General features: G+C 37.1%; 3 protein-coding genes across 3 annotated transcripts in view; 1 reads left to right on the plus strand and 2 right to left on the minus strand.

Moving 5' to 3' along the window:
• The window catches only part of sv2a (synaptic vesicle glycoprotein 2A), a 34,172-nt gene extending 31,479 nt beyond the window's left edge, over positions 1–2,693 (minus strand). Inside the window, exon 1 of the mRNA XM_084089849.1 lies at positions 2,557–2,693. The gene's annotated coding sequence lies outside the window, so the exon portion shown is untranslated. The remainder of the gene's footprint in view (positions 1–2,556) is intronic.
• A 5,893-nt stretch (positions 2,694–8,586) lies between these two features.
• On the plus strand, positions 8,587–12,404 carry LOC311067274 (uncharacterized protein). The gene is made up of 2 exons (XM_084089017.1): positions 8,587–9,005; positions 10,367–12,404. The coding sequence occupies exons 1-2, from the start codon at positions 8,923–8,925 to the stop codon at positions 10,710–10,712; spliced, it is 429 nt and encodes a 142-aa protein (XP_083945143.1). The 5' UTR covers positions 8,587–8,922; the 3' UTR covers positions 10,713–12,404.
• mtmr11 (myotubularin related protein 11) overlaps positions 11,960–12,753 on the minus strand; it is a 37,287-nt gene continuing 36,493 nt past the window's right edge. The window contains exon 17 of the mRNA XM_084089002.1: positions 11,960–12,753. This exon is cut by the window's right edge and continues 1,270 nt beyond it. The gene's annotated coding sequence lies outside the window, so the exon portion shown is untranslated.

Below are 12,753 nucleotides of genomic sequence, written 5' to 3' on the forward strand. Positions count from 1 at the left end.
CAGAGCAGCACCAGGGGATATGGAATTATTGTGAAAATTGCAATATTGTAATAAAAGAAAACTAACTAACATGATTTCCAACCTTAAAAAATGTAATCTAATATATGACACGGACATGAAAATGTGCTGCACCAACCTCAAGTGCTAATCTTATTCCCGGCTCCTGAATGAGTTCTGAATGATGGCCGAGTCAGATCAGACATCAGCACCAGCAGAGATCAGAGACAAACGCTCCTGTCGTGCCGTTAAACACTTTTTCTGACCCTGTTCTCTCTCTTCCTCTGAGGATTCCTCTCAAGGTTACTCTGAAAAGAGCACTGCAGCGCAGAGAGCACACAATGATTGAGGAACAACTGCAATCCTGAGCAGCACCAGAGGACTGGAGCTGAAGCTGCGTACCACAAACAGCCCGCAAATCAATTCACAATAGGAGAAACAGCTTCTCTCAAAGGCCTTCACACGGGCTTGGACACTTTCAAACAGATCCGGATAAAAGTTATGATAACACAGTGGCTCATCCTACCAATGACCTGTGTCATTGCACATCAAACCTTCAGACTTTTGCATATCACTAAGCCACAGTTAGTATTACTGTTAATATTATTTTGGGTTACACTTTATTTTAAGGTGTCCTTGTTACAGTGTAATTCTATATTTAAGTACTGAGTAATATTAAGCAACTACATGTACTTACTATAGGGTTAGGGTAGGATTAGGATTTGGTTGAGGGTTAGTTGCATGTAATTATGCATAGTTTACTGTTATTACTACGGTAAGTACATGTAACATATGTAACAAGGACACCGTAAAATAAAGTGTTACCTTATTTTGCATTGTGATGCTTTTTGGGTAAAGACAATGATAATTCTCCTTAGATTTCACTGTGATAAAGTATTTTTATTGTGTGCTTATGAATATATAGTCACAATGTAAAAAAGAAGGATCTGAATTTACAGTCTTCAGTTAGCACTCATATTTTATCCAATCCGACTTACAAACGTGAATAAAAAAGCAGAAGTGATTATTCCAACTGAGAAAACATCACAAATACTGCTAACATGCTAAATTCATATTAGAAATATCTATCAAATATACATCTCTAATATCAATACTAACTAACTAAAGCTCTACATATACACCCTTAAAAGTAAAGGTTCTTTATTGGCATCAATGGTTCTATTAAGAACCTTTAACATTCATAGAACTTCATTAGATTATTTGAGGTTCTTAGGTTAATAACACTTTCTTCATACTAAGACAAAATGGTTCTTTTAAAAACTGGTCTTTGGGGAACCAAAATTGGTTCTTCTATAATGGCATCACTGTGAAAACCCCCCTTTGGAACCTTTATTTTTAATAGTGTACTAACAATACTGTCATATATAAAACTCTATAATATCAAATATAGCTAATAAACAAAGATCTGCATATATAGGAATGTAACAACATATAGGATATAGCTAGCTACTATCAATGCAGTAATCACAACGTAAATCTCTGCATTGCTAGAACATAAAGCTCTAGCATTGTAATACTAAAATTTTTGCATATTTTCAGCTCTGCACAATCTACACTTATGTAGGAAACGGTAAAGAGCACACTTATCATTTTTTGCATGCACTCAACAGTGATGGTTGGTTATTTCCAGCTCAAAGGCATTATATTTCACTGAAAGAGGAGCAGTATACGGACACATGTAGATCCATAGAGCATCATTGTGAATTCAGTCAAAGCAAATGCACATGCTGTCGTGACTAGATTGAATGCAATCAGCAATAGAATAAATCATCACTCTCACACACGCGCACACATGTACCAGGTTTCCATTCTTCATGACTGCTGCAAGGTCATTTTGATGCTTCAAGATAGCACGAGCAAAACATCTCGTTTTAATCTACATTTCTCGTGATTAATCAATTGCAGAAAATATGAAACCCGATAGCAGCCTAAAATCGAGGATAATGTTAAAGCCCGATCAGTGTTATTCTGACGGATAGATATGAGGTGAAGGGGCGAGGTTTAAGGTGCCTTGTCTCTATGGGAATATGGCTTTTATAAATTGTTCTTTTGATCTATTCTTTAACACATGGCAAACAAAGATTAACATAAATACAGTAAATAAGTAACAATGTGTCGTAGGATACTGAGTGCAAAATACAGCAAAAAAAATAAATAAAAAAATAAATAAAAAATCTGCTCGCCGTAAAATTATTTTTGAGATGATGCATGAGCCAATGATAAAAAATATTGCCTTAAAACAGATTTATATATCATTTACGAACAGTGTTGTAATTATAAAGATGTATTTTTGATGAAGATTACGTTTGCATCCATCATTGATGTGCTCACATTATTTTTCAAATGAATGCATCTACTCCCTAAAATAGCCTGTAGAAGCTTAAACCTGCAACACATAACAGAAAACACGTATGTATGCCTATATAAATGTGCAATTTAAAAGCATCAATGAGCATCAAATCATATTTAGGCTATATAGATTCACTAATTATAAATCAGCTCCAAAACACGAATTAATTAGCAATAGAGGTCACTTACCAGTGCGATTCAGTTATTATTTTTTCCAAATGCTGTCAAGAATAACTGTATATAAGATACGGTGAATTTTTAGTCGTGATGATGAGGAGGGCTGTGTGACATTGCCTGTATCTTCACCCTGTAACGAAGGCGCGTGTGACGTGTAACAGGGTGCAACCCTACAACAGGCAAAATTATGATTCCTACTATGGCGAACGCTAGATTTATTAATATTAATAGGCACACTGACGTTGCATGGTAACCTTCCTGGAGCGTCCAGTTACGTAATCTAGTTACTATTCATGGCCGAGCCTTAAATTCATGATAGGCCAACCGACTATCGCTCACTCAACTTTCTTTCAACCAAACGGTTGGGCGATCGTCACGTGATTTGCACTCTTCGCACTCTCTGCCTTTCAGCCAATCATTTAGGTCTATTTAGGCGAACGTGATGTTACGTAATTAATATTCATTAGACAAGCCATCGCCATAGTAGAATTGGCTAATTCGCATCCTAGAGCGATCCCTTCATCCCTCATCACCACTCTCCAATGTGCGAGCGATCCGAAATTAATTTGCTATCAGCATCACCAATGTTTTAATTAAAACGGGTTTTTATTATGATAAAAAAACGCCACATGTTTAATCCAAGCTGCCTTCAAAGGGGTTTACGCAAACGCCAGTGTTTTCCTCGAGCAAATGATTGTGGAATAGTCTTTTTTTTCTTCTTTTTTCTTTTTTTATTATAAATGAATGTCATATATTGTGTGTTTAATGCCTTTTAAGAGCTGAGCACTGAGTCTGAAATCACTGGTCTGTGCATGATTGCACGTGCTCTAACTCGTGCACATAATTGGCCAAAAGGACGGAACCATGATGCGCTTTTCTTACCATCTTCATCGACTGTTATTAATGTAAATTCGACATAACCTGCCTTTATCAAAGATTAAAATACTCTTGCCAATTAATAACTGTCTGCTAGAGGTAAGTGCAGGAGTTCGCAATCTCATAGATGCCACTGACCCCCAAATATGACCATATTCGCGCAAAGGACCACCACATAATATATAAAATGCAGCTAACCTTCCTTTTAATGTATAAAGACATATATATATAGCCTACACACACTAACTTTTATGTTAGATTGATCACAAATCAAGATTAATCGATTTTGACAGCACTTATTTAACGTATATTGTTTATTTAGTTCAATTTTACGAACCCCCTTGCAGTCCTCAGACCCCAGTTTGAAAACCCCTGGGATCAAAATAGAATCACATAAATCAATATTTATGTCAAGAGGCTATGATTTTTTCAACAGCTATCACTGACAGTGTTTTGAAGCGACAAGTCAGACATCAAATTTTTTATAGAACAGCAATATGATATGACATAAAAATTCAGTAAATAACATTCATTAAGAATTAAAATGCTATTCTTCTGCCACATAATATAGTCCATAGGTCTAACTGTAGGCCATATACAAATGTCAAGCATTGTGAAAGCTTGTCATATTAATTTTGAATATTACAACAATCTCACCCAACTTAGAGTCGGGAACTCGGTTTTAAAACTGGATATCAGCTTACCTAATTTGCAAAACAGTTTATTTTTGCAACAGTTTTACATGATGAGTTTGTAAGACTGGAAAAACTGGAAGAGAGGGCTACTCTCTGAGAAAACAAAAGAAATTAACATTTGAACTCTCTTCCTATATTACCATCCCCATTTGAGACAGATCACATTTGAGTTGATCACCTCCTAATTTACACATCATTCCCTTCACCCATCCATACACTGTAAAAAATTCCTAACCTCCCCAACTCAAAATTTTCCAGTGACTAAGTCACATCTAAATTTTTCAATTGGCCCAAGTGAAATTCTGTAAATTATAAAATTAAATTTACAGACTTTCACTTGGGCCAATTGAAAAATTTAAATGTGACCAGTCACTAGAAAATTTCTTCAGCATTTTTAAAAGCTGTTGTTTTGAAGTACACCTCGTATGAATCATAACTTCTGCATATAAAGCTCAGCAAAACTGGAAAAACCCGGTTTCACATCATTTTGAGTTATTTGTTGCAATCTGTTGTGGATTTAGGTATCTGCGAAGAAACCTGCATAGCAAAATCTGTGACTGTCAGATGTAGTTTCAGAAGTGCCAGTATTATTGGACATAATGGACTAATGCAGTGCTTAGCAACAGGCAGAATGACGATGTGACTGGTTTTCAAATAAGGCTGCCAGTCACCATTCTCCTGCTGACAACAGGAACATCTGCTGGTTTCTCAAGCAGCTACTGCATCACATACCGTTACATCAAAACAATATAGGGAACTAATTCATTACCGCAAACCTAGAGTTTCTTTTTTTTCTATGGCCTGATGAAACAGAGACAGACAAAACATTTTCTTTTCTTAAAGCCTGACATATGAAATAATAGTCACATTTTGAAACATTGAACAGTTTAGACAAAAAGTTTGCATGTGTGTTTTTTGTTGAGTATCATATTTGAAACATAAGGCTTTTATGATATAGTGAGAATACATAAGGCTCATATGATATAGTGAGAATATGGAGCTCATACTCAAGGAGAAAAAAAGATTTTATTCAGAGGCCCAAACTGAGCAAAAATATGCACTTTGGTGCAGCTGCTGATATTTATATAGGGACAAGAAGTAAGATGAAATTGTGATGGCTTGTAATGTAAATCAGTGAGATTTATAACAGTATAACAGACTACTTCAATAAACGCATATAAATATCAGTCGTCACTATATCTGCCAATAATATGTCTTAGTAAGATGATATTTAAATGCTTAGTTAGCAAAGTTCTGTAGTTTTTATTGTACGAGCAAAACATAAGATGCAATGCATTACAATGATTATTACTAACAATATAAAAATTATTCTTATGTTTACATTATAAAAATCAGTAAAGATTTTAGATTCATTTCATGATGATTTTAACAGCACTCCGTTATGTTGTGGTCCCTTAGAAGTGCCTTCAATTTTGTGAGCAAACAAACAATTTAATCAAGAACATTATGCTTTATCTGATTCGCCTCATCCGAACGTTAGGAAAACGAAGAAACCAAATCACCCATATGCTGCTATACTTACAGGGTAATCATCATCAAGCTGTAACCCAAGATGAGTACAATGTAATTATTTGTTCTATTTAATTCCTCGAAACCTTGTCACAACAATGGATTACTTCATTAATGCTAAATTACACCTCACCGCCTCATGAGGGTACAGCACCTTTCAGCTATTAAAACAGAAAACCTCCAGCAGATGTTTCTGACTCAACATCTTAATTTGTGCTCTGGGTTTCATTCCTGCCTCCAGTCTGCAAAGTAAGAGGATGTACTAACTACTGTTAACTGCTCCCTGCAGACTGGCTTTTTAGTGCCCTAAAAAGTGTCACACTGCAGTGTCGACAGGAAAGCAAGCTGGATTTTTTCTCTTCCAAAAATATTCGATGCCAAATTGCCAATCATTTATGATTATTTTGCTGCAGGCACTGAAAAGAAGTCAAATGTCTCTGAAATCTCAATGAGCATACATTTCTCTGGTCCCAGCCGCTGTGAGACCTGTTGGCATATCCTTAATATTATTATCCTTATTTAGATAAATCAGCAAAGTACACCAAAACACACTGCATCATGTCTAAATAAACACCGGCTACAAAACAGAGAGACCATATCAGAGCTGTTCCAGCTGTACAGGACGGCCCTAATTAAACAGATGGAAGTCTTCAGTTTAGACCTGCATAGCATCTCATTAAATGCAAATCCTTTTAAAACTTTAACACAGTGTAAGGCCGTTTATCGCTCCAAATGGGGGTTTCCGCCAGAACGGGTGAAGGTCTCTGTGTGTTACTGTCTTTCCGCGTGGCAAAGTCATTTAATTCCATTTAAGCTTTTATCTGACTCCATTTTATATCTGACTCCATTTTATCACGACCTCAAAATTAAGTTAGATTGCCAATTGGTTATTGGTCAATTATAAAATAGTTTAGCAATACATTTGATTGTTCTATTTAACGCTTTACTTATATTTTACCCGTTCATATTAGGAAGCCATGTCGCTCAGAGGTCCTCACGCCTTGTTTAACGCAGGTCTCACGATCACAATCTCGACAGCTTAAGTCACCAAACATATTGCTACATACCTGACTGAGATCGGTTGCATTAACGCTTAAACAATTAAAGATACTTTGGTATAGCCCCCGTGATTGCATACACTTGAATTTAACGTAACGTTTACTTCAGAAGACGAATGGACACTACTACAGATATATGGCTATGCTGTGGTTTCCCACATACACTTATCTAAAGTAACATTAAATTAAAACTCCTCTGTGTGCGAGTTCTCTAAACTCTTAAATACCTTATTACCTTTTGGTTTATTTCTTTGGGAATGAGACATTTCAAATGATACCAAACATGTGTAATACTGTATGATAATTATTCACATTAAACCATATAGATTCTTGGGTGAATTTTGGTGATCTCAGCATGAGAGAGAAGGAATGGGGGATGAAGAGATGTAGATTAGGATGATTCTGAGGTGAGACTTGCGTCTCGAATGGTGCACAAGAGTGAGTTCAAATGTTAATTTCCTTTGCCCTCTCTTCCAGTTTTTCCAGTCTTACAACAGTGTCAGTCAGTATGTGGTCCATATTGTCACTATAGCATCAAGCAGTTGCTGCAGATTTATCGACTGCACATCCATGATGAATCTCCCGTTCCTCCCGTTCCTCCGCTCTACTGGATTGAGACCTGGTGACTTTAGAGGCCATTTGAGTATAGAGAGAACTCATTGTCATGTTCAAGAAACCAGTTTGAGGTGATTTGAGCTTGTGACATGGCGTGTTATCCTGCTGGAAGTAGCCTTCAGAAGATCTGTGGTCATAAAGGGATGGACATGGTCAGGAACAATACTCATGTAGGCTGTGGTGTTTAAATTATGCTAAAATGGCACTAAGGGGCTCAAAGTTTGGCAAGAAAATATCCTTCACACCATTACACCACCAGCAGCCTTAACTGTTGATAGAAGGTGTTTTCATGTTGTTTACACCAAATTCTGACCCTACCATCTGAATGTCGCAGCAGAAATCAAGACTCATCAGACCAGGTAATGTTTTTCCAATCTTCTATTGTCCAGTTTTGGTGAGCCTCTGTGAATTGTAGCCTCAGTCTCCAGTTCTCACCTTATAGGAGTGACACCGGTGTGTCTTCTGTTGCTGTAGCTCATCTGCTTCAAGGTTTGATGTGTTGTGTGTTCAGATATCCTCTTCTGCAGACCGAGTGGTTATTTGAGTTACTGTTGCCTTCTATCAGCTTGACTAGTCTAGTCATTCTCATCTGACCTCTATGTGTCAGTTTGCCCACAGAACTGCTGCTCAGTGGATATTTTCTCTTTTTCGGGGCCATTCTCTGTAAACCCTAAAGATTGTGTGTGAAAATCCCAGTAGATAAGCAGTTTCTGAAAAACTCAGACCAGCCCATCTGGCACCAACAACCATACCACATTCAAAGTCACTTAAATCACCTTTCTTCCTCATTCTGATGCTCAGTCTGAACTTCCAGCAGATCTTAATGCATGAGTTGCTGCAGTGTGATTGGCTGATTAGATATTTGCATTAATGAGCAGCTGAACAGGTGTACCTTATAAAGTGGCCAGTGAGTTTATGATATCAGATTATAATTTTTTTTCGTAAAGACTAAACTCTTAAAATGAATGAACACCAATATTCATTCAAATACTATTTCAATTAATACTACTGGAATATATACTATATACCATTTAAATAGTTACTACAAAAAAGTACTAGAACCTATTGAATAATTGGAATAGTTGTAACACGGATACCAGCAACTCGATTAGCCTACATAATAGCATTAATTGATAAAGAGCCTAGTAGTAGTAACATAAAAAATATGATAGTTTTAATTAACAAATGTTAAAACGTCTTGCCATAAGACATCTCTAAGTACTCAGGGATCGAGTTATGATTTCATTTGAGTGTTTTGACTGAAACTTTCTGAAAACAGGATCCTGTAGAGACGCTCGCGGAGCGCTGCTCACTGGAGAGTCGCGCGCTGCGCTCGTGTGATGAGCAGATTTTCCAGTGCTTTCTCTCGCTCAGTTTCTATCTGCATCTCATTCGTGCTGACCATCGAGAGCAATCGCCTCCTATTGATTTATCGACCTGCTTCCCACCTCGAGAACGATAAACCACCGATCGCGTCGTGAACTGCTTTTTAATGACCCATTTACTGACCGCGCGTGGCGTCCTGGGTGTCTGATCGCGTGCGGGAACATGTTAAAAAACTATGAGTCGCTTGCACAGATGTCACATCACTCCAGTCTTTTACCATGAGAGGAATGGACATGTGTTGGAAGATTATTGCGACACTGAGCTTGGACTGTTTTAAAGGTTCTCCGTCCTCTTCGCACAGGTACGTCATGTCTCAAAAACTGTGTCAGTATTGCGCATTATTTGTATGAATGTGTTTGCATTCATGTGCAGGAATCGTGTTGGCGGACTGAACAATGGCAGACTATAAATGGGTTGCTATGGCAATACCTGCTCCGAACATAATCTTTACAGAGATTGTGCATTGTCACTATGCATGTACATTGCATGATTTAACAACAACCTAATGCACGGCATGCATGCACTGCTGAAACAAAACAATAATCACAACCTTAATCACAGACTAAAATGTTTTGATGGTCTAGTTGTCTGGCTGTTTGGGGGCACTTTTAGCTTGATCAGGCTGTTAGACTGGCTTAAACTAGACCAACAACCCGTTTTAGGCTGGTCTAAGCTGTTATTACAGGGTGACTTTAACACTGAAATGATGAAGCATCATGCGAGGGTCACAACACTACAGGTTACGCAACACTACCGTCCATTGTGAGAATGACATATCTCTCCTAAAATCTCAGATGTGCAAAATAAAAATAAAATGGATATAAATGAGACGTATACACACCATGAGTATGAAGTTACAAAATTAATGTGAATAGCATAGTTCAGATAATAATAATTATAGTAGGCCTTTATTGAAATTATGGGGATCTAAAGTGAGAATTTTTATGTGTGTGTCAATGTACAATAAATCCATTTATCCAGATTTATTCCAGATTTTAAGTGGATTTTGAAAGCCATTTAAAAAAAATTGTGGTCTCAGACCTTTTGGTCCCAGTGTACTGTATTTGATTTTATATAGAAAAAGAAAGAAAAAATCCAGTTAATTTCATTTAAAAAATACAATGTAAAAAGATTTGAGAATGTTGAATGTTATTTAGAATTTGAAATAAATCTGTTTAATTCAAATGCATTTTAAATTGGAATTTGAATGGCATATTTTCAGTGTGTTTCAGCCGATTTTTGATGAAAAATGTCTGATTTTATGTTGAAAAATGAAATAATTCACATTTATTTGTATAGCTCTTTTCACTTTACATATTTCAAAGCAGCTTTACAGAAAATGCATGTTTCTACATTCCAATCACTGTGACTGTGTTAAAGTAATGTCCAGAAATGCACAGTTCTACGATAGGCCCAATACAAATCCTAACATCATGTATACAGGCAGAAACAATGAGCTCATTAAAGCAATTATCACCAGTTGTGATCATAATGATTACAAAACATACAGAAACTTCATCAGTTGTGTGTTTAAAACTATACATTTAGCCTCATGTGCAGTTTCTTGGCATTGCTAGCAGCATGCTAAACCAGCTTAGCTACAAGAAGATTCAAACACTAAAGAGATCTCATCTGTGATTTCTCTTCCCCGTGGTCCTGCAGGTCGTCCGCTAAGCTGGGCTCGAGTCAGGCCGCCAGCATGGAGAGCAGTTCTCTGACGGGTAGCCTGTCTCTGGGCTCTGATGTTCCTCACTGCCAGTGCTGCATCACCTACGAGGCCAGGCTGAAGCGCCTCTCCTGCGGACACCTCTACTGCGACCCCTGCTCCGACCAGATCGTCAACCTGGCGTTTGAGGACATCGAAGGCCTGGCCGAATACCCCTGCCCAATGTGCAAAACCCTCCGTCACCTGGGAGGCTTCGTTCCAGCACACAGCTTCCACTGTTCGCCCTTCGAAAGTCAAAAGCAGCAGCTAGTTGAGGCCTGTGGGAAGGATTGTGTCATGTAATGCAGTGGTTCTCAACACGACACAGGTTTAACATTGGACATCACGTGGAAACACAAATCCTGTTCCAAAAGATGCAAACAACAAAAGATATTGGAAGCATTTTCTCCTCTCTTATAAAGTTTATAAGCTTGCTTTTCTAACTATATACACAATATCTCAATTCAGGATGTGACGCGCCAGTTGAGATTTATTGCTTTAAAGGGACTGGGTTCAATATTCTGAATCAATTATCTGTAACATGAGAATTCATTGTTAAGTAGGGTCATAAGTGAATCGTTTAATAGGTTTCATATGCCCTCATGGAGGAAAAGGAAAAGCATTTTACTCCATTACTGGTGGAAGTTATTACACAAACTACTGGCTGTTTATAGATAATAGATTCATTTTGTGTTTTTAATGTCAGATGATTTACAGTGGTGAAGCTTACCTAGTGTGTTTCTGTAGGCCTATAGAAGTATTTTTGTAACGAGTGCCATTGATGTTAACAATTATTTATTAAGTCATTTTGCAATTCATGAATTTTAAATGTTGTAATGCTTCTTGCAAAGTGCTCATGTTGTAAATATCTATATTTTGATAAGATTTGAGTAGCTATGTCAGAACTATTGGGCTCATTTATCATATTTTTAATCAAAAACATCAAAAAATTGGAGTTAGGAACTATAAGATGCATTTATTTATCTAAAATGTGCCAATAAAGGTTGTTATAAATGAATAAGGAATGAATGACAAATGACAATATGTAATGATTCGCCCGTGGCAGATGCAAGGATGAAAAGCACAAAACAACTGAAATCAGTTTTAAGGAACAAGCACTGGATCATTTCATTAAATGCAAGCAATTCTTGTGCCATCGGATAAACTTTTGCTTGTGAAATATGTTGATGCAATATATTTCAAGTCCACTTCTGCTGAAACTCTTAAATCACTGATGTGCGAGTGAAACCACAGGGTGAGAGCTGAACACGGTGCCGTGTGTTAATGTTACCAGCACCTTTTCCCCACAGGGGAAATAAAAGTAGGACACAAACCTCTGGAGCTTCTCTCTCAATTTCGGAACGTCACCGTTTTCACTGGTGTAACGCTTCTTCAGACAGATCTGTCCTGAGGAGCACGAGGTCTTTCCATCAAACCTAAAAGTAAAAGTTCTCCTAAAAATGCCAATGTTCACATTCATGTAGTTGCAAAATGCTGTTATTTTTCCCTTAGAACACAAAATCATTTTTAAGAAAAAACAACAGCGCTGGGATGAGTAAATAATGACAGTTTTCATTTTTGAGTGAACTTTTAACAGAATGATGAGCAGATCCAAACACTGATTTGTAGAAAATCCATCAATCTTACAAAAGAAATAATGCAAATAAACCACAGGAAATGAAAACCATGTTGGAGGAAGTCCTGAAAATCCACAGTGATTCAAAATGGAGAGTGTGTGTATTGTGCAGAATATAAAAATGAGAATATAAAATGTCCTTAAACACGAGCATGTTACTTTTTTTGCCCTTCCTTTATACATGAATTGAGTTCACTCTCATGACCAAATGATTATAAAAACACATCACAGTACATTCATGATGAAGTAACACTTACATATCGTATAAATAGTGTTTGAAATGTCAACCATGTTGCATCTAGTATCCATTTCTTTCCTATTTTGTATGAATACTCAATAAAATACAAAAATGCATAACACACTACAGCATTGTGCCTTGCTTGTGAATGTTGAGGCAATCCAGCATTTTCTTTCTGTCCAAATGCTTCATTTGCCGTCAACACTGAGGCGGAAGATTATTTTGTGTCCATCTTGTGGCCGTTCAGGGAACCGCCAAACCTCCTTTGTTATATTATCAGCAAGATAGCAGCCATTTTCCCGCTTTTTGGGTTGAGGAAACAAATCACTATTTTACTATCCTACCGTACCATGAGCTACTGCTACATACGACTACTTAAAGCTAGAACTTTCTTGACCCACACAGTTATCAGATCAATATTTTGGCATGAGCCTCAGACACAACATGCAAACATGTTAATATCACAATCT

This window comes from Abramis brama (assembly GCF_963993115.1).
Source record: "Abramis brama genome assembly, chromosome: 17".
NCBI classification, from domain to species: Eukaryota; Metazoa; Chordata; class Actinopteri; order Cypriniformes; family Leuciscidae; genus Abramis; species Abramis brama.